Here is a 21,986-nt window from a genome sequence, read left to right as displayed (position 1 = left end):
AGGCACATGGCTTGATCGCAATGGCTGGACTGTCCTGCTCCCAGTTCTGCCCTTGACATCATCTCCTCAGTGCCTCCTGTGCCGGGAAGGAGGCTTCATGTTGATCTGAGAGCTGGGGGTCCTACGTCCATTCAGGCCCAGCAGAGCTACAGCTGCCTTGAATGTTCAATTGTGGTCACCAGCCTCTTTAAAAAAAAAAAAAATGTGCCCCCTGCTCCCTTCTGCCCACCCCAGCCCTGGCAGAACCACCTCATCATCTCCCACTGGAGAGTCTTGTTAAACGTTTCCTGAGATATACTGTGTAGAACAGAGGTCCTTCCTCTACCTGGAGGGTCACAGTACACATCAGCACACTAAAGGCCCTGAGAAGTCCTGCAGCACACAACCCTGTTTAGCTTTCTCTAATCTACTGCTTCCCAAACAGTAGAAGCAAGAAAGAGCTTGTGAGCAAGGAAAAAAAGTCACCCCAACACCCTATCATTAGTGTTCCTTGGCACATACTTCGGGGCATGCTAAGTGCCTGAGGTCACCTCGCACACTTCCGGAGTCATCTCCTGCTCAGACATCTTCCCGAAGGGCCCCACCGTCACCCTGGTAACCGATCTGAATCCAGAGCCTGTTTGCATTCAACAATGTCCTCTGTCCTTTTACCTCTTGGAAAAAGCAGCTCACTGTGGTCATTGCCATGTGCAGACCCGGAAGAAACAGACCCAGACCAGCCCCTGATCAGCCAGGTGATGTTGGGCAAACCTGTTAAGATTTCTGAGCCTCAGTTTTCTCACCTGTGAAATGGAGGAGCCAGCAGCTCAGCACTAACATCCTAGGATTCTACTCTGCCGAGGTCTCAGTTCACAGTTCCGGCAAAGACCAGTGAGGCTACCAAGTCCAAAAACAGCAGCAGAGAGGAAGGGTGATTTTCTTCCAAAAGTAACTCAGGAACGTGGAGCCAGGATGTCTGGCCGTGAGGCCCAGCTCTGCTGCGCCCTGGCTGCCTGGCCGTGTGTAAGGCCTTGACCCCTGAGCTTCACTTTCTCCCTGTAAACTGAAACAGGCCCCACAGACACAAATATACTCAGAGACACAGACACACACACAGGCACACGTAAAGCTGGTGCAATCTGAATCAGATGGGCCGGCTGTGTCAAGGTCAACCTTGCGGCTCTGACCTTGCACTAGTTACAGGAGATGTCATCACTGAGGAAAGCTGGGTGACTTCTCACGACTGTATGTAAAATCACTTATATCTCAAAATGACAGATTTTTTTAGGCTAACACCTATACCATGGAGACATTGCAAGTGTTTAACAAGATGATATATTTATCATTTCCTCTGCGATGCCTAACCACATGGTGGGTGTTCAGTAAACAGGCACCGAAGAACTGAATGAAAGGAGGAATACGAGGAGCACATAGTAGGTGCTCAGTATTTTCCCTTAGTCTTCCAATTATCAGCCCAGCAAAGTGAACTCATCAGAAGCCTGCTTGCTGGGAACGCTGTCACCAGAGGCTCCTGTGGTCTCCCCACAGCAGAGGCTTTGTCAAGACCTGCCAGCTGCCAGGGGTTGGGGGGAGAGCAGGCACTACCAGCGGAGCCAAGAATAGGGTTCATGCTTGTTTGGGAAAGCACACATTCGAATCCTACCTCTCTCCCAAAAGGGCCGAGGTGGTTTCCAACAGAGGCCCAGGCCTGAGACAGGCCTCCCCACCCCCTCGCCTCAGTCCCTTCCCACAGCGCACCCAAGGAAGCCGCTCGGAGGCTGCCAAAGCAAACTCCCCTCCTGGCCGCCCAGCTCTCTGGCCACTTGCTGCATGGCTAGCAATGCGGCTGGGAGGCCCCCAGGCTCCCCACCACCTGACAGACCAGGCCAGGGCAGCTCCTGAGGTCACCCAGTTAGACCCAAGGGGAGGGAGTGAGGGGCAGGCCCAGCATGGGGGCAGCTGAGGTTCAAGAAAGCTTTACTGCGAAGCCGCTACATCTGCACAAACCCAGAAACAAGCTGGGTGTCCAGCAACAGGTGACCCGGGGTCACTACAGAGCCCATACAACTCCTATTCTCAAAGGATGCTAAGTGACATGGGAACCAAGGAGAACAGCCGGCCCTCTGCTCTCACCCATTCTAGCTCGTCCAAGCTGCAGAACAGCTTCACATAAAGATGGCTGTCACCCTGCTTTACAGCTAGGGAAACCACAGCACACAGTGGTTAAGGAACCGGTCCAAGAACACACAGCTAGTAAGGGAGGCAGCCCAGAGGAGAACCAGGCATCTTGGTCCAGTCTACAGTTTGAGCCGCTCTGGAAACACCTGTGATGTCCAAGGTAGAAGAGACTGGAGAACACAGCGTAGGGTATGATTCCACCCACAGCAGTGTGTGTATACACATGTGTAGGGCAAACGGCTGGAAGCTCTGGGTCATGGGAATACGGGTCATTTTTATGCCTTCCCTTGTATCTCTACTGTCTACATTGTCAACACAGAACATATTAGACTCCAGGAAAAGATCCAAAAATGTCAAGTCAGCTGCCCTTGGTCCCTCCTTTCTCTTTCCCAGTGCCCTCCCTCTGCATGTCCCCACCCAGGCCCAGGAGCTCTGGAAACTGTGCTCACAGCCTGAGACCTTTTTGGCACCACACCATACCTGCCCTGAGGGCTGTCATGAGGTCAGGGAAATCTTCTCAAGCCAAAAAGCTTACACAGCTTTGCCTGAAATACATTTTACAGTGGCATAAACAGTTTTGAGCTCCCTAAATGCTCATTTTGGGATGGGGCAGTAGAGGTGGGTGATGGCCCTTTTACTTGGGAGCCTACCTCACTGACATGAAAACTGTGTTTACCACAACACTGGGACATGTTTATGCTGGGACGCTAAGTAAGAGCAAGATGCACAACTGCTCAGAAGAGTTTCATTTTAACTTTGAAAAAAGAACACACTGAAAATGCCCAGGAAGAAACACGGAACGATGTTAACAGTAGCTGCCTCTAAGCAAAGTGGGGAGCAGGTACTGAGGCTGGGCTGGGGGCAGTTCTCCTTTATTCCTCATGTACTTTCCCAAATCCCTACAATAATAATGGAATCATAATAAAAACAATAGCTGGCACTTCTTTGGTGCTTTCTAACTGCCAGACACCAAGCACTTCATCTGCATTAACTCTTTTAATCCCTTCTTTGAAGCAGGTACAATCACAAATGCTTCACAGAAGAAACCACGGCACAGAGAGGTGAATTTACTTGCCCAAGACCACACAGCTGACATGTGTCACCTTTTTAAAAAAATTAAATATTAAAACCCTCTTTTGATATGATGGCTCAAGGATAGAAAAGAGTTTTAATATTTTTTGAATGTATACTGTTACTGATACATAAATAAACATAACCTGCCTACCTGCTTTGCTCCTCTTTTAAAAAGCAAATTGAACATGAGAATCCTCATTCATTGCTGGTGGGCATATAAACCAGTATAACCTCTGAAAACAATCCAACAACTTCCTCAAATAGTTAAACCTAGAGTTATGATACAACCAGCAATTCCACTCTATGCATACCACAGAGAGAGGGGAAAAAATACAATCACACAAAAACCAGTACACTAATGTTCAAAGCAGCACTATTCACAATAGCTGAGAGGTGAAAGCAACTCAAATATCCGTCAGTAAATGAGTGGAGAAACAAATGTAGCCTATACATACAAAGAGGACTGTTATTCAGTCACGAAAAGGAGCAAAGTGCTGACACATGCTAAGCGTGGATGAACCCTGACAACACTACACTGAGGGAAAGAGGGCAGACACGAAAGACTACATATTGCACCATTCCATTTACATAAAGTGTCTAGGAGAGGTAAATCCATAGAGACTGAAAGGTTAGCGGTTGCCAGGGGCCAGGGGAAGGGGAGAATAGTTCTTTTAGGGGCAATGAAAATGTTCTAAAATTAGACAGTGAGGATGGTCACACAATTTTGCGAATATAATAAAAACAACTGAATTCTACACTTTAAAAGGGTAAATTATCTCATAAAGCTATTGAAAAAGTTTTTTCCAGTTACTTTTAAACTACACAACACATGAACACATTCATATTTTAAAACTCAGCAGTGCTTCACACAAACCCTCCTAGTTCTAGTCCCTCCCCAAAAGCAGTGGCTCTCAGCAGTTTGGAATATATCCTAGACTCTGTTCTTTGCACTTACATACATATTAATACACAGCACACATATTCTAATTGATACAATAGTCTACTTTTCACAAAGATGGTAGCAAGGCACACCTGCCAGCAATAAATGAGAGAGTCAAGCCTTCACCAAGTCTGGAATCAATCTTTCTAAAGTTTTCCCAATCTGATAAGTAAAAGTCACTTGATGGTTTAAGTTGGTACATTCATAATACACAGGACTCAAAGCTATGAGTCTTTTCCTCAACAGTATTCCAGGCTCTAGGAGGCCTCCCTTTCCACACTGTTGCTGTTTAGTCACTCTGTAGTGTCTGACTCTTTGTGACTCCATGGACTATAGCCCACCAGGGTCCTCCGTCCATGGGATTTCCCAGGCAAGAATAGTGAAGAGGATTGCCATTTCCTTCTCTGAAAAAAAGATTTTTTTAAAGAATGCAACTCACCCAGAAATAATTGCCATGGTTCTGAGAGGACACCAGGTGGCTGTGGTGATGGAGGAGCAGTGGGTTCACAGAAGGATGCTTTGCACCATCCAGCCGCACCCTTGTGAGCCCCCTATTTGTGTCTCAGGTGGGGATTCTACATGGGCTCAGCAGCTGGCACTGGCCTCCCACAGCCCCTCAAACTGCTAATGCAAAAATATCAAGACATCTGTGACGGGAGGGAGAGCCTTGACTGATGCATTGGAAACATCCCAGGGCACTGGCACTGCCTCAGCCTCTCTCATGCTCTGTGTTCACGGGAAAGTCCCTTCCCCTCTCCACGCCTCTTTGATGAAGTAAATCAAGAGACATTCTGAGATTTGTCATAAATGCAAAGACAAGAGAAACAAAAGTTTCAATCAGGCTATAGATAAAATATACTTTGTAGCAAAAGCATCAATGAATATGCAACATTTTAAAGAGTGGATACTCTATAAAAACAGTGAAACATTACACTATTGAATAGTATATTCTAAATAACAGAGCCGCCAATATACAAAAGGACATCAATCCTTCACAATCTGTGGCTCTGAGATAGTCTTTTTTTTCTCGTCTAGATTTAAAATATTTATAATTCTTTCTTACCTATCTGAGGTTTGATAAAATCCCCTAAAGCAAAAGAACATCCCCTTTTGACGTCACTTGTGGAGGTCTCAAGGGCAGGTTGATAGAAATCATTTTAACATCCAATGACTCAACACAGAGAGAGAGAGAAGATGAGGCTTGGAAAACATGCTCTTAAGCATAAAAAACTTGGAAAAGGCCTGGTGGTTTCAAAACATTTTGTCCACACTTGCAAAAATAGAGCAAGAGAGGATATAAGTGCAAAAGATGTTACATTTCAAGCCCAAAAGGACTGGTTCAAAACATTAGCGAGGCACCACCTCTAAATAAAAACTTTTTGAAAAACTAATAAAATTGATTAAAAAAACCTCTAGCCAGCTTGATCAACAGGGAGAAAAAAAAAAGGAGAGAGAAGATACCAACGATCTATATATCAGGAATGCAGGAGGGTACATCATTACAGAACCTAGAGATCTTAAGATGATCATAAGAAGACATTATGAAGGAGTTATGCCAATTAATTTTGACTGCCTAGATGAAGTGGATAAATTTCCCGAAAAACCATAAATTACCAAAACCGACTCAAGAAGAAATAAACCTTACAGAATCCTCCCTCAGCACCTCAAGATGACAGACAGCAAAGTGAAGAAAGAAACGATCTACTGAAGAAAGAAACTCAGGAAAAGCCTACCTCGTGGAATAGGGTTTTAAAAGTACACGAAGTTGGTGTGTTTTGACTCGCTGTCTCCTAGAAATTTTATTTACTATGATTTTTAAAAACAGATACTTAATGTTATCTTCACTGTTTTCTCCCTAACCTATTTTCTCTGAGACCTTGTTTTGCCAACTGTGGTTTTGCAAATTATGGAGCTCTTTAGGAATGCCATTCTCCCAGCTGGCAAGGATCTGCCATGTACAATGCACAATAGAAAAACCAATGGAGAGTTCAAGGATAAAAATTCCAATTTTAGCTATTTCCATCTAGTTAGAGAGACAGGGCTTACAGATGTGAAGCAACTAGAAGACAACATGAAGCCACACATAATGAAGTGATTAATTATTACCAAGTAGGGGAAAATTGCATACAGACAAGGGCCTAGGCCCTTAGGGGAGCGGGGGAAGACTTCAGCTGGTAGAAGTTAGCACAGAAGGCTTCCGGGAGTGGGAAAATAGGCAGAAAAGTGAAAGAGCATATATCAAGATACGATGGTGGGAACAAGTCAGATGGTTTCAAGGAATAGTGAGAAGTCAGCCCACATGCATCATGCTGTGAGTGTATGCAAATGCTAACAGTGGCTCTCTACCTTTGGGGGGGGGGCGCTCACACACCCTTTTGAGAGTCTAACAAAAGCCACTGATGTCCTCTCCCCGGAAAAATGCATGTATGCCCCAGATTCTGCTTTTGAGGTTAAGAAGTCTGTCTGTAGGAGTGGGGATGCAGCGTTGAGAACGAGGGGTCTTTGTGAGCTCCCCAAACTCCTGCCTCTAAAGCGTCCCTCGTCCTCATGGCCTGATCCAAAAGGTGCCCCTCCTGGTTCATTTCATCTGACTAATGGACTTTAGATCTCTGTGTTTTTGAGATCTATGGGTCAGCTCTCCAGAATGATGAGAACTAGAGAGGAAAACTAAATGACAAACAGCAAAAATATTGAGAACCTAGGCAAATATCCAGACAAAACTATTATTTGAAAAGATACATGTGCCCCAATGTTCATAGCAGCATGATTCACAATGGACCAGACATGGAAACAACCTAAACGTCCACTGAGAGAGGAATGGGTAAAGAAGATGTGGTCCATACACACAGTGGAATGCTTCTCAGTCAGAAAAACAGCTAAAATTCACTTGCAACAACACAGATACAACCAGAGATTATCATTACTAAGTAAGTCAGAAAGACAAAGGGCACATAATATCACTTACATGCAGAATCTAAAATGCAGCACAAATGAACTTATCTATGAAACAGAAACAGACCCACAGAGAAAAGACTTGTGGGTGCCAAGGGGGAGAGGGGTGGGGGCAGGGTGGAGTGTGGGGTGAGTGGATGCAACTATCACACGCAGGATGGATCAACAAGGGTCCACTGCGCAGCACAGGGAGCTATGTTCAGCATCCTGTGATGGGGCTTCCCTGGCAGCGCAGCAGGTGAGATTCTGCCTCCAGCACGGGGCGGGAGGCGGGGTTCGACTGGTTCTTGGTTGGGGAGCTAAGATCCCACAAGCCTTATGGCCAAAGAAAAGCAGAATACAAACAACAGAAGCAGTGTTATACCAAACTCAATAAAGACTTTAAAAATGGTACACAAACACACACATAAATCTTAAAAAACATACCTTGTGATAAATCATAAGGAAAAGAATATGAAAAAAGAAAATATGTGTAACCAAATCACTTTGCGTATAGCAGAAATGAATATAACATTGCAAATCAACTAAACTTCAACAGCATTTTTTAAAAACAGTAAGAGCCAATATTTATTGAACACGTACTATGTACCGAGCTCTATGACACACACACACTACAATAATTCCCATATACAGATGAGGAAACAGGCCCACAGACAAGCAGTCAGGTGACACACACCTGCTGACTGCACCAAGTACCAGCGTGGCTCTTCTCAGGGCCAGAGGTCACGTGAGGGATAATCACCCAAATGCTCCCTTCACTTCTCAGATGAGTGCTGGGAGCCCAGGGAGGGGAATGTCGGGAGCTCAGACCCCAGGTGCCTTGGGCTACTTCCAGGCTTTCCAACCCCCTCCAAGTGGAGTTTCAGATTCTTCAAACCCCCTTCCTTCCTCTGCCCCGAGTAACCACAGCAAACATTGCTGGGGTCTTGATGGCTTGCCAGGCTCTCACCAAGGGCTTCAAACTGCCTCATGCCCCCATAAGGGAGGACATAAGATTGTCCTTGTGTATGGATGAGAAGCCTGGGGCTCAGAGCCGTGAAGTAAGGCTGAGGACGACATGGGTGGCAGGGGTGGGTCGTGAGGTCTGACTTCAGAATACCCTTGGCCAAACCACACCATCTGCCCTTGGAGAGCAACCAACATGGCCTTGCCTAGAGCCATGATTCCATCCCCCCTTTCATGGACAGCTGGGAGAGCTAAGTGACACTGCGCAGAGGCGGGCATCCTAACAGGAAAAGTCTGGAACCAAGTTCTTAGTGTCTTGTATCTCTCCCCAGAGCAGAAAGGCTTCTATGCTTGCAGGGTCCTGACAGGGACCTTGAACCCTCCACAGGACCTTGGTCTGGCCTGAAGCTGCCCCCAGTAGGGTGGTGGGGGCATGGGGGGCATCAGTGGCAGCCCTGTTCCTGCCGCTCCCACCAGTCGGGGCCCCTGAACACGCAGCTGCCAGTTTCTGCTGAGGCTGTTACACCTAATTAAGGCCCCAGTGCCACTGCAGCCAGAATCACAAGGGATCCCATCACTCCCCCTGGGGCACAGAGCCCCGGGCACCAGAACGCTGCAGGGCCAGCCTGCCAGCTGGGCCGCTCCCTGTTGCCTGGCCTGGACCTGGAGGTGACATAGGCGAGGGGCCTTTCAAGGCTGACTGCTCCTCCGTGGTGCCCAGTGTAGCCATTTTGCTGTGGCAGCCCCAACCATGGCCCTATCTGGGCTCAGTGGGACCTTAAGCAGGCTCTGCAAAGTCACCCCAAGGGGCCCAGCCAGAAAGACAGGTGCCAACTTCCCTCATTCACCCCCAAGAATCCTAGTCACTAGGGCCAGTAAGACAATGTCTTATGAGCATCTAACACATGGCAGCTGCCGCTGCTGTTTCCTTATCACCATCATCCTCATTCACTTCACTGCATCTCACTGATTTGAGGACTCAGACTATTTCACATTTTAAACTTCTGAAATCAGGATGAACCTTATAATGGATAGGGTGTCGGTTTCATGAACAGCACTTTCTCACCCAGTAGTATGTAAAACAATCATGTGTTTTACAAGGACAGACCATGTCTAGCATTAGATAAATGACAGCGTTCACAGCCTCCACCTGGCACAGTCATAGTCCTGAACTCTGAGCGTAGCATCTAGGGCCTTGTCAGGGCTCAGTGAAATACTGCTGAGGGAACCAACCCCACACCTCACTTACGCTCCCTTATTTACAGCTTTAAGGCAAACATGTCCCCTTACTGCATCAATTCTCCCCACAAAATCTCCTAAGCAACACCACTCCCAAGCCCCCTGTGGGTCCCAGGGTTTCCCAGGATGCCCGAGGGAGGTGGAGGCAGCTCTCCTCCAGGACACAGGAGCAGGTCTGGTTGGGCTGACTCGGCCCCTCTGGTGGGTGGCCTGAGTTTCAGATAGACAGCACAGAGCCCCTGAGGAGCTCCAGACCGCGGGCCTAGCTGGGGTCAAGCCACCAGGAAGTGGATTTGGCACAAGCTCCAAAAGGGATACACAGACCAGAGAAGCCAGCAAGGGGGGCATTCTCCCGCCACCTGGAAAAATTCTACATGTGAGCCTGGGAAGGCCTGCCCAACCCGCTCAGAACAATCTCACCAAACGGAGTAGGGAGGGTCAGGAGCTGCAGAGCAGAGTTTGGCCAGAAATTTCCAGAGGGTGTTCCAAGCATGCTCAGCTGAGCTCCGCAGGCTGCAAGCCAGATGCTCGGCTCCAGTGGAGGCTGACCTCTGGGGCTCCTGGGGGTCCTCTACTGAGGGCGGGCGGGGACACAGTTCTGGCCACCTGACAGTCATGAAAGCAAAACGCAGGCACCCAGAAAGGTATCAGAATGGGGCTTCTTTCAGACCCCCTGCCTCAAAGCCGCCGTTGGGGTGGAGAAACCTTAGGAGCTGCACAGAGAGAAGTGAATCCTGCCCTTAACATGGACAGCGATGTGGCCATGGGAAAGTCCCTTTCCCTCTCTGGATTTCATAGGCCTTGATTTTCAGATGGAGATGATTCCAGACTTCAAGACACAGATCTTTCCAGAGACAGACGGACACGTATCTGTGATAAGAAGGCCAATTCATCAGAAAGACGGAAAAAACCATAAATGTGCAGGAGCCTCAAAATACATGAAGCAAAATTTGACAAAACTAAGGGGAAAAAAAGACATTAAAAATTGCGACAGATATTAAGACCTCTCAGAGAATGTGATGTGGGAATGCGTATGTGTTGTTCATACAAGACAGCATGCACTCGTGTGAGTGTATGTGTGCAAAAAGAGTGGGTGTGAGAGGTGAGTGTGTCAGGGTGTGCCCAGTCAGTGGGCGGGGGGCTGTGGGGGGAAAGGGTCTATCCTCTCATGCCCCCACAACTGGCCATCCTCCAGGTCAGGGTCTCCAGGCTCCCTCCCATGCCCACCCTCCTCAGGACCTGCCCCAAAGCCAGCTCTCACCTCAGAGAAAACCTGGTGCTTCCCCATCACCTGGTGAGTGACAGGTGAGTGAGGTCCAGGTTTTGCCTGCTAACCAGGACTCCGGCCACTCCATGGCAGGAGTCACTAGAGCCAGAGCCCACTTTCCTCACAGTTTTGAAAAGCAAAGAAAGTACAGCTTCACAAGAGGAAGGTGAGGGGCAAAAGAAGCAGTCTTTTCCTCTGCAAGAGGGGGGCTGGGTGAGTGCAGTCAGACCAAGCTGTGCCCAGACCAGGGTGGAGGGCTGCCCTACTCTGGACCGGGGTGTGTGTGTGCCCAAGGAGCCTCAGCTCTGACACAAGACAGAAGCCTTGTTTTCAGTATGGCACCACCCCCTCCCCACCAAGACCCAGGGGAGCGGGCACAGTGGGGCTGCCCAACCTCATCTTTCTTTCCTGGCACTGGGGCCCTCAGCATCCAAGGTTCTGGGTGTGGAGGGCTGGTGATGCAGGGACTGCTCAAAACATTTCAAGCCGCCTCATCCGATGGCCCCGGGGCATCGCACAGTCACACAAAAGAAAGAACAGAATACATCTGAGCAAGACACTCCGGAAGGAAAAGGGTCTGGGGAGAGATCCTGCCGTCAAAGGATTCAGGATTAAAACAGCTGGCACCTACGCCCATGCAAGGCCACCCTCTCAGGCCATCTAAGCCTCACAGGCCTGAAAGGTTCCTGCACGCCTCCCGTGTCTTGGACCAACGGCTGTGAACACAGGACCCCTGAGCCTCCTGACCTGGGGCTGCAGCGTCTGGGAGTCTGCAAAGCCATGCCTGCCTCCCACCTGTCTCCGTCCCTCCTGGCGGCAGAACCCACACAAACCTCTTAATCCCCATCTGTGAACCCTCGTCTGAAAGCCAGCTGAGGTTTACGGGTCTGGGAAGGCTTATAAAACACGGCTGCAGTGTGCCAATGCTCTGACGCCTCCCCCGCTGGCCCCCTCAGGGAGCTGGTGCAGGAGTCCAAGGGCAGCCTCTCCTGTGGCTCCATCAGGGTGGGCTCCTGCCAGCCCCACACCCTCTCCCATGAGTGCCACTCACGCCTGGGCATGGGGAGAACCCATTTGTTAGACCACCCATTCTCTCACATCCTGGTTCTGCCATGTAATCCAAAACTTTCAAGGTCAGGAGCCCTGGTCTCCCCATTTGAGAAAAGGAACTCATGCCACCTTTCCAGGGGGCAGTGCACGCCACCCTCTGTGGTCAGAGGAGGAACAGGCAGTCTGTGGAGGAGTGCAGTGGCTGGCACAGAGTGCGCGCCATCAGATCACTGTCATCTGCTGCAGCATCATTGTCGCCATCATCATGTCCTGAGACCTCACGATGCCTGTGTCAGGACCGGGGGTGGACAGAACCCCCTCAGTGATCTTCCTTGGCATTGGCTCTGCCAACAATTGATACTAATAGGTGGGCAGGACAAAGTGACCTTGGGGGGCTCTGACCTTTGAGGGGTCCTCCTTGGATCCTGGACTGCCTCCTCTCCCCACTTCACTCATACTCTGCAGGTAGAAATAGCTTCAAGAGGTGGCTGCTCCTGCCCAGGGCCCCAGCATGCCTGCCTGGCTCAGCTGAGCCAAATACCAACTGTGACCTTTGTGTCATCCATTCAAGGTTGCTGGCACCTCTGGAAGGAAATCCAATCCAGCAATCAATTTCATTCAGGGTTCCACACCAAATAGGTCGGGCAGCAAGTGGCTGGGGCGGCCAGTGAGGGGCAGAGAACTTCAGAGCCACTGGACTCACAGGCCAAGCTAAAGCTCAGCCTCGAGAATCTCCTCTCTCGACTGCCCAGTGCCACTCCTGGCAACAGGTGCAGAGAGATGAGAGCCTGACAGCTGCACAGGAGCCAAGGGGCTCAGCTTCTAGTCTTTACCATCTGCTCCCATTGCACAGAGGGGAAAACTGAGACCCAGATAGGTAGAGGGTCTGAGCCAAGGCCACTGAATTCTGGGGCCAGAATCTGGGCTTCTAATTTCCAGGGGTATAGCTGGAGCAAGTAAAAAAAACCCACGAGCAAGTGCAACATGTTCTCAAGAAAACTTCTCTTATTCCAGGGAGAAGACCAATTCCCAGCTCCAAACAAACTCCATGGTGGAGATCACCTATGGAGGTGTGACAGTGGTCAGCGAGTTGACAGAACACAGCTTCAAGGAGTAACAAATGTGACTTTCTCAAGCCTAAGTCATATCATGTAATTTGGTTGCCTAAAGCCCCTAAAGGAAAAGAGAACTGAAAGAGTCAATGTGGAATTACCAGGAGACCCAGCAATTCCACTCTGGGTTACCTGCCCAAGAGAAAACAGATCCACACAAAAGCCTGTACACAAATGTTCACAGTGTATAGTCAAAAGGCAGAAACAGCCCAAATGTTCATCCACTGATAAACCAAATGTGCTTTATCCATGTGGTGGAATATTATTCAGCCATTAAAAGGGCTGCAGTACTGATTCATGCTACAATGTGGGTGAATCTTAAAAACATGCAAAATGACAGAAGCCAAGCACAAATGACTACATCTCGTGCGGTTCCATTTCTACAAAATGTAGAATATGTGCATCCACAGACAGGAGATTTGTGGCTGCCAGGGCCCGGGGGTGGGAGGTGACCACTAATAAGGAAGGGATTTCTTCTGGGGGGAGGCAGGAATGTTCTGGACTAGACAGCGGAGACAGCTGCACAACCCTGTAAAAACACTAAAAGCCACTGAACTGTATACTTTAAAAGAGTGAGTCTTGTAGTGTGTGAATTAGATCTCAATGTAAAAACAAAACAAAAACAAGAGTCAGCCCACAGTCTTGACTCCCCGGCGAAGCCCACCTGACTGGCCCCTGCCGTCCTCTGAGATGAACTCCACCTCACCCATCAGGCACCGCAGCTTCCTCACTGGAAAAAATAAACCCGCGAAAGTGGCCTTAGGCTGTGGGCTTGTTGGTCCACCTGATATAATGCTGCCTGAAAACTGATGATCCATGAGGGTTTTCTGACCCTAACACGTTTTCCTCCCCAGCACAGAACATCACGGTGTTTTGGGGCCACAGAATGACATACCAAATTTAAAACCTAGATCCCATGAACGGGTAAACACCGAACTTCCAGCCACAGGTTAACAAGTCTGGGGATCTAACCGAGGATTACAGCTACAACGCTGTATCACACACTCAAATGCTGTTAGAGAACAGATCTTTGATGGGTTCACCACCAAAAAGGAATGGCAACTATGGGGTGGAAGGGGGGTCATTTTGCAATAGATACATGTATCTAATCAATACTCTGCATATACCTTAAAACTATATCATGCTGTATGTCATTTATAGCTTGATAATGCTGGAGGAAAAAGAAAAAAAATTAATAGATACCACAGGTCAGATTCCACGTGTGGCAGGCAAACTACTTGTGACCCCTGAGGACCAGCCAGGGAAACGAGCACAGGCCACACGGTGTGCACAAGCTCCTTCCATCACCACCCTCGCGGGGCTCCCTCTGGGGCCAAGTGGCAAATGGAAGCCAAGGTCCTAAATGTTCTTCCCAGAGGGCAAAAGTACCATCCCTCTGCACAGTCCCTGCAGGGACACAGACAAGGGACAGAAGATGGACCTGAAATCCAGATGTGGGCTCTTCCTCAGCCAAGAAAATGTGCCAATGAGGCCAGAACCTTCAATTGCTCAGAAGACAGGCACAGGAGAGTTAACCTCCCAGGGGTCAGATCCAGAGAGATCTAGGCAGAGAAGGGGCCAAAAAGCTCTAGGCAAGCTACCCCTCCAGCCCTGCCCCGGCCCCTTCCCTGTCTCCAGGGAGGCTGAGTTTTGAAGACCTTTGGCCATCCCAGTTGTCTCCAATCACCTCCAGGGTTAAGATGAGGCGCATCTGGAAAGTTTACTCAACTGAGCAGATGGCTCCCAACTCGCCAAGAAAAGCAGAGACCTCCCCTCGGAGGAGGTGGTCAGAGCTTGGGAAAGGCCAAGCCCAGTCACTTAGCAGCAGCTGCCAGGGACAGGGTGCCAGTGTCAGCCCAGCTGGCAGCCTCTCCTGGCACCTTCTGGAAGGCTCCTCCATCCAATCACCTTGTCCAGGTGCCCCTCAAGCCTGGACCTGGGAGGAGGGGCTGCCAGGCCCTCCCTGAAGAGCAAGGAGCCGAGTGGGCGCAGAGAGCAGGGAACACGGGAAACAGATGTGCGCGCGGTCCTGACAGGCGAGTGATGACAGACGCTCTCTGCAGGCCTCAGATGTCAGCGTGGAGGAAAGAAAGGCAGCCCAGCGGCAACACCTGTTCCAGGCTGGGAGGCCGGGCTCAGGGGGGCTGGGCGGTTGTCCCCTCGGAGAAGGCCGAGGTGTGGTTAGGTAAACAGCGGCACGCTCCATTGCCCAGAACACTCCCCGGACAGAGGGAAGAGGCAAGGGCGGCCTGGCCACCAACTGGCTCACAAGGAAAGTGCTTGATCACGCGGCAAACCCATCCTTGACGGGAGTAGACTTCTCCTGGCAGCAGGAGGAGGTCCCAGATGAAATCTGAACACCTGGGCAATGCTGGGAGCAGTAAAGACAAAAGGCACCACTTCTCAGTGGGTGGGAAAATGTGCAGGGTCAGGGGGGCTGGCAGCAGAGCCAGCTGGTGGGGGCTTCTCAGGACCTCTGGCCCAGGCAAGCTGGCTCCTGCCTCCCAGCTGCTCTGCTGGCTCAAGCTGGGGGCGGGGGGGGGGGGGGGGGGGGGCACGCACAAGGACTATTAAGGCCTCCTCACCCAGGGCACTGCCACCCCTACAGCTGGAGCCCCAGAGAGGACAGAAGTCAGGAGCACAGACTCCAAAGCCGGGCTCCCAGTCCAGTGCTGACCTCAACGTCACCAGCTGAATGGCCTTGGGCAAACTCCTTGACCTCTATGGACTGGCTTTTTTCTCTATGACATGAGGATAGCAGTACCTCCCTAAACGGGGTTGCTGCGAGGACCCAGTGACTGTGAGAACAGTAAAGTCTGGCACAGGCTGGAACTCGGGAAGCGTTCTAGACCTTCGTGGTTATTACATCCTCAGATGCCATCTCTGCAGCCTAGCCAGCAGTGCCTCCTAGCTCTCAAGAGGGACAATCATTCCCTGCCTCAGCAGAAAAGTGGGGGCAGAGGCTGTGACACCAGAGCCCGTGGGTGCCAGTGAGAGACCCACCCTGAGCTAGGAGCAGCTCAGGGACAAGAAGGGAATGAATGAGACCCATACCTCTGCTGCCCGTTAGCCGCTGTCACATCACAAACTTTTCAGAGGAAAAAGCATCTCTATTACTCAGAGGCAGCAACTGAGGTGCAGAGAGGGCAAGAGTCTTACCCTAGGTCACACAGCCAGCTCCCAGCAGAATGAAGATTGAAGCCAGATCTATCTTAAGGCCAAGCCAGGGTCTTTCCAAGGTCCCAGTGCTGAGGCTCCTCCTCCGACAAGCTCCCTCAAAAAGGTGGGCTGCAGCCTCCCCAGCCCACCCCCAACACAGCCCTATCCAAGCAGCCAGCTCAGAGACAGTGGCTACAGAGCATAGTGCTTTGCAGGGCGAGGGGGCCAGCTGGTGAGAAAAGCCACGATCTAAACAGAAGGTACCAGTGACACCCTTCCTTTCTTCCTTCCATGTTTTCTTTCTAGTTGATTTAGTCATGAATAAATACAGGAAACAACTGAGGCATCATAGCAGGTGGTACAGACCAGGTTCTGGAACACACTGTCCCAGCTAAGCAGCTTCCCTGAAGCCACTTTCCAATGCCCCAGCCACTTGCCCCACCCCAGATTCTCAAACTGCCCTCAAGAGAGACATGGAATACGGACGTGAGCACCAGAGTCTCCAGAGCTGGAATCAGGAAAGGAGCCCACACCTCCCCTGGGCTTGCCTGCAGCCCCCGGGACCCTGGGTGCTCACCCCGTGCCCGCCCTGGCACTTGGTAGCCTCGTTCTGCCGTGCTCGCAGCTCTGCAGGAAGCTGTCCTCTCTGTGGACACTTTGGACCTCTCCCCTGACACCACCAGAGCCCAGGGCCTGGAACAGCGGCTGGCTCAGAGGAGGCGCTCCATAAATATCCGCTGCGTGAATGCGGGGACGGGAGACTGTGTTTCCTGCAGTCTGCTGACGGTCAGTCAGGCTCTCCTGGAGGCAGAGCGGCGGCTTCTCCCTCCCTCTGTCTGGAAGAGCCTAAGCCCCACACTGCTGCCCCACCTCATGGGGGCCCGGTGGCCTCCCCTGCCACCCGGGATGCTGCCACAGTCCAGCCCCAGGCGGAGCTCTGCCCCGCCCATTCCGAACCTGCTTTTACTTTTGATTGCCCCTCTGCATCTTCAACTCTAAACGCTTTCTTCTTTTCCTGATTTCAAGGCTTCTAGTTCACTCCAACCTTATTTCCCCTTCTCCTGAATCCTCCCCCACCAACAAATCCCACCCATCTTCCAAGGCTCTTCCTCCACCAGACAGTTCGATGGAGCAGGACATTGGGGTAGAAACATCTAGGTTCAAGACCCACCTCGGCCACCTATCAGCTGTGTGATATTCACGAGGCCATCTGACTTCTCTGAGTCTCCATTTACTTATCTCTATAAAGGGAATAATAAGGTCTCATATGGACATGGCAAGAAGCAAATGAGATAAGTTGTTTTAGAAATGGTGCAAAAGTTAGTGTGATGTTTTAGCCGTATTCACACTGGCCCTTTCTGGGCAGACTGCAGCTAGCGTCTTCATCTACACCTGGCCACACTCCTTGCCCCACATCCCAGCTGGACTGGAAACTGCAGCTTCTTTAGCTTCCTAAGTTCTATCAGCTAAGGCCCCCAGCTGGCATTTCAGCAACTCCCAACAGGTGAGCAAACCAACATGGGAAAACTCATTGCAGTTTGATGGTCTGCAGAAAACAATCTGAGGGGCCTCATGGGGAGAGCTCCGATGATCCCATGCCCCCCAGTGCCAAGATGAAAATCTGTACCCATCCTGCAGAAGCCACCTGCATCCTGGAAGAATCTGTCCCAACACACCGGGAGAACATGAGGGGTCCCACTGTATGCCAAGCACTTGATTTTGCAGAGGCAATCAAATGCCCCGATTTATTTAATTCTCACTATTCGTGGGCTGCCATCTATGGGGTTGCACAGAGTCAGACACGACTGAAGCACCTTAGCAGCAGCAGCAGCAGCAGGGCCCCACGAGGCAGGTAACGCTTACTTCCACTCCTCAGTTTAAAGACATGTACTCAGGGAGGATGAGAGGCGTCCGCTCTGGCACTCAGTTAACAAGAGAAAGGGCAGGAGTGGAACCCAATCTTGTCCTGCTCCAAAGCTGGACTGGGCTCTTCTCGGACAACCCTTCCAGGAACTGCAGGTCAGATTCCCAGCAGCAGACCCTGGGCGAGGCTGCCCCACACCACCAGGAGAGTTTAGCATCTACAGTGGAGGTGAGAAGCCATCCCCAAACATTCTAAAGACAGAAGCCCCAAACCAGACCAAAGCCCCCAAAGTAAGCACTAAGCCCAAAGAGGATGCTGACGCTGAAGGGACCTTGGGCAGAGCACGAAGACGTCAGGGCCAGGCACCTACTTTATAGACTCAGCCACCAAGTGTGAACATGCAACCCAGGGGCCCACACACACGCACACACAGTCTGTCTGTATGGCAGGCAGACTCGGGAAGCTTTCAAGCAGATGGACATCCACCCCTGGACAAGTGAAGGCACCCTTCCCTGTTCACATGTCCTCCGCCAGCCCCTCGCCAGTGGCCACAACTCCAGGCATCGGATTAGACAAGCTAGCACCACTGGCTTCAGTGGAAACTAGGATTCCTGGCCCCGGTAGCCATGACGGTGATCATAACTCACAGATGTCTGCTTCCCCAGACCCACCAGGGGCAGTTCCTGCTTTGGCCTCTGCAAAGCCGGATCCAAAATTAACTGAACCCCGTCTGGCTCCTCCCGGGCAGGCAGCGTGAAGGCAGGAGCCTTATAAACAGGGTGCATGCCAGGCTTCCCGCCCTCCCCGGCACAGCTGACTTGCAGAGAAGAAAGACTCTCTTCCCACCAGGAGAAAGGCCTGTCTAGGCCACTGTCTCCCGGGCCCCAAACCTCCATGTCTGGAAATCTGTCTTCACTGGCTGTTAAGCAACCAGAGAGCCTCTAAGGAAAAGTGTGAACTTGGGTGGAAAATTCTGGAAAAGCTAAGCCTAGTGGGAACAAGAGAGAGAGAGGAACTACTGATGTGTTTCAAACCGGGTAAGTACGAGACCTCTCAGTGACCCGCATGGCTGGACTAATTACCAATGTTATCAGGCGGATGACAGACGTGCCCCGAACTTCCTCTGTTTGATAGATTCCGCTGCACACACACTCAAGTTCAGGCCCATGCCTGCTGCTTTCAGCAATGCCCTATTCTTCCACAGGACCACTCGGCCCCCCAGCTCCTCTGGCCTGCCCCAGGCCTCTGAGCTCGGCTAGCATAGCAGGGTGACCCGAGAGGGCCCCTCCTGCTGGAACACAGCACACAGAATCAGTGCAAACTGCTCCCCGGCAGAATAGAAAACATCTCTTCTTTCCCTGCTGGGGTTTCAGAGGATGACTGAAGACGGCTGCTTACCTTCCTCGCAGCTGCCACTGGGGAGCTCCAGCCCACGGGTGCCTGGCGGGGGAGCCCCTGGCCAGCGCACACCAGGGTCCCGCATTCTATGCAGGCACCGATGACCAGCTGCCGCCCGTCATCCACTAGCAGGCTGTGGCTCGCTCGCAGGGTGTAGAGAAACAAGGGCAGCCGGGCCACCCGCACGGCCTTCAGCCCGAGACACCGCTTCTTCTCCTGCTGGCAGAAGAAGCACACGAATGTCTCCACGCGGTACTGCCGAGACCAGGGGCTGACGGCATGGTGGGCACTGCGGGCCTCGTGCTGCAGCCACTGGCCCAGCAGGTCATGGTAGCAGAGCACACAGGTGGCCACCAGGCCGGTGGCGTCGGCCGGCCTGGCACGCGGGGCGGGTGGATAGACGGTGAGAAAGGGAAAGAAGGGCTCCTTCTCACCCAAGCGGCTGGACGGGTTCACGTTGAGCTGGAACTCCTTCCCGGGGCCCAGCTCAGCCCCACAGATGTAACAGATCGATGCTGGGCTGCCCTGGGCCAACAAAGGCGGCTCGGAGAGAGTAGGGTCCGAGGCAGAGAAGGCCTGGTGGTACCTGCCCAGGAAGCCCTGCACTGAGGTGATGAGCTCCTCGTTCTGGCAAGCCCGATATAGGGCCCAGACATCCTCCAGGACGCTGAAGCACTTGGGGCAGCTGCGGACTTCACAGCGCTTGTTGGGGCCCTGGGCATTGGGCGGGCAGGGCAGGAGGCTGAGGAAGGGGAAATGCATGGAGGCCCTGGCATTGCCGTTGAGGCTCCTGGAGGCCACAGCCCGGGCGTCCTGGGTGCAGTCCTCCCCGCAGAGGTAGCAGGCCTCCGGCAGGGACCCGGTGGGTGGGCCTTCTTCCCTCAGGAGCCGCCTGCCCTTGGAGGCCATGCCTGGGGCGTGGCTGTTCAGGGGCACCACGTAGAGCCGCTGCAGGACAGGCACACTGGCCAGTTCGAAGCTCTGCCATTGCTGCATGAGGGATGAGAAGCAGCAGGGGCACACCAGGGTGCTACCACCTTCGCTGATGGGCTGTGCCCCCGGAGGAGGGCTGTGCAGCCATAGGAAGGGGAAGAAGGGGGCCTGGGCCAGCTTCTCCTGCTTCTGCACGTGGATCTGGTGCTGCGAGGCTGGGGACAGCGCTGACCCACAGATGTAGCAGCAAAGGCCCTCTGGTGGTGCTGCCCGGCTCTCCGGGGGAACCCGGGGTGCACAACCACTACCATTTTCCTTGTCTTTGGGGCCTCGGGGTCCTGGGAGAGGCTGCTCCTTGCGGTCCTCCTCCTCGCTGGTGATGTTGATGTCACTGTCCTCAGACATGCAGTAGCCCCCACGGCTCTCCCCCAGTGGCCTGCTCTCAGGAGTCTTGGCGACCCTGCCCAAAGGAGCTCCTTTTGTGCCCTCTGCAGGGGCCACCTGGACTGAAGGCCCTTGCCAAGGGTCCTGAACTCCCCTCAGGACGCTGGCCCGGGCTTCTGGGACCCAGTGCCTCCCGGGGCCCTTCCGCCGGCGCCGGATGCCGGCCTTGGGCTCCCCATCCAGGCGGAGCTTTGAGGGGACTCCCTCCTCTTCCACATCCCCAGACACCGGGGTCTCCGCACCCTGTCCTGGAGAAGGTCCCAGCGCCGGCCTCCACTCCAGGCAGCGGCCACCGCGAGGCCCGGGCCCCGGGGCGGAGCGCGCAGCTGGCGCCCCATCCTGGTGGGGACTGGGGGCGTCGCGCGCCGCCGGGTCGGGCTCAGATAGGGGGTCAGTGTCAGACAGCTCCGACAGCTCCGAGTCTCGAGGCTCCTCGGCAGCCGCGCGGGGCCCGGGTCCGCCGCCTTCGTCTTCGTCGTCCGCGCCGCCCAGCGCGTAGGCGACGTTCCACTCGCGAGGGGCCGCGGCGCCCCCGCGGCGCCCGCCCGCGCCCGCGTCGCACTGGTGGGGACGCTTGAGCCAGTACATGCGCTTGTCCACGGGCGTGCGGGCGCGCTCGAAGGCGGCCCACTGCTCGCCCAGGAAGCAGCGGCAAACGGCGCACACCAGCACGCAGCCGTCGGCCGGGGACAGCTCGCGCGCGCCGGGCGCGGGCTCCTGCTGCTGCAGGAACGGGAAGAAGGGCTGCGCCGGGGCCCCCGCGCCCGCCACCGCCGCCGGCTGCTTCACCTGCAGCTTCAGCTCCTTGCCGCGCCCGATGCCGCCGCCACAGATAAAGCAGGAGAGCGGCGCGCCGCCGCCGCCCGCCGTCCGCTCGCCCACGGCTGCCATAAGCCGCTGCTTGCGGGAGACCGGCGCCGGCCGCCCGCTCATGGCCGCGCCGCGCCGCCCGCCCGCCCCGGCCCCCGCGCGCCCGGGGCGGCCCTCACCGCCCGCCGCCGCGCCCAACTTGGAGCATGTGTGCGCGCCGCAAAGTTTGGCGGCGGGCACGGGCGCTCCACCGCTCGCAGAGGCGCCCCCCCGGCCAGCCGAGCCCCCGGCGGCGCCGCGGCGAGCGCGCCCGGAACGCAGCAGCGGCGGCGGCGGGCTCCGGGCGGCTGGAGCGGCAGCCGCATGTGCGAGCTCCGGCGCCTGCCAAAGCGTTGGGTCATTTAATTGGGGAGGAGGGAGGCGGGGCGGCGGGCGGTGCGCAGGGAGGAGGGGAGGAGGAGGGGAGGAGGAGGGGAGGAGGAGGGGAGGAGGAAGGGAGGAGGAGGGGGAGGAGGAGGGGAGGAGGAGGGGGAGGAGGGGAGGAGGAGGGGAGGAGGGCGGGCGAGAGGAGGGAGCGCGGCGGGTGGGGAATCCCTCCTCGCGCTCCCTCCCCTCTGCCCTCCCTCCTCCCCTCTGCCCTCC

At 53.4% G+C, this 21,986-nt stretch overlaps 1 protein-coding gene across 7 annotated transcripts in view; it reads right to left on the bottom strand.

The window, feature by feature from the left end:
• GSE1 (Gse1 coiled-coil protein) overlaps positions 1-21,303 on the bottom strand; it is a 393,370-nt gene extending 372,067 nt beyond the window's left edge. For all 7 annotated transcript variants that reach the window (XM_042230771.2, XM_042230774.2, XM_042230773.2 and 4 more), the window contains exon 1: positions 19,158-21,303. In XM_042230771.2, coding sequence (XP_042086705.1) covers positions 19,158-21,122 — 1,965 coding nt within the window. In that variant the 5' untranslated portion in view covers positions 21,123-21,303. The remainder of the gene's footprint in view (positions 1-19,157) is intronic.
• Positions 21,304-21,986: the final 683 nt, after the last annotated feature.

This window comes from Ovis aries, chromosome 14 (genome assembly GCF_016772045.2).
Source record: "Ovis aries strain OAR_USU_Benz2616 breed Rambouillet chromosome 14, ARS-UI_Ramb_v3.0, whole genome shotgun sequence".
Taxonomy (NCBI): domain Eukaryota; kingdom Metazoa; phylum Chordata; class Mammalia; order Artiodactyla; family Bovidae; genus Ovis; species Ovis aries.
This window is presented reverse-complemented; position numbering and strand designations above follow the sequence as displayed.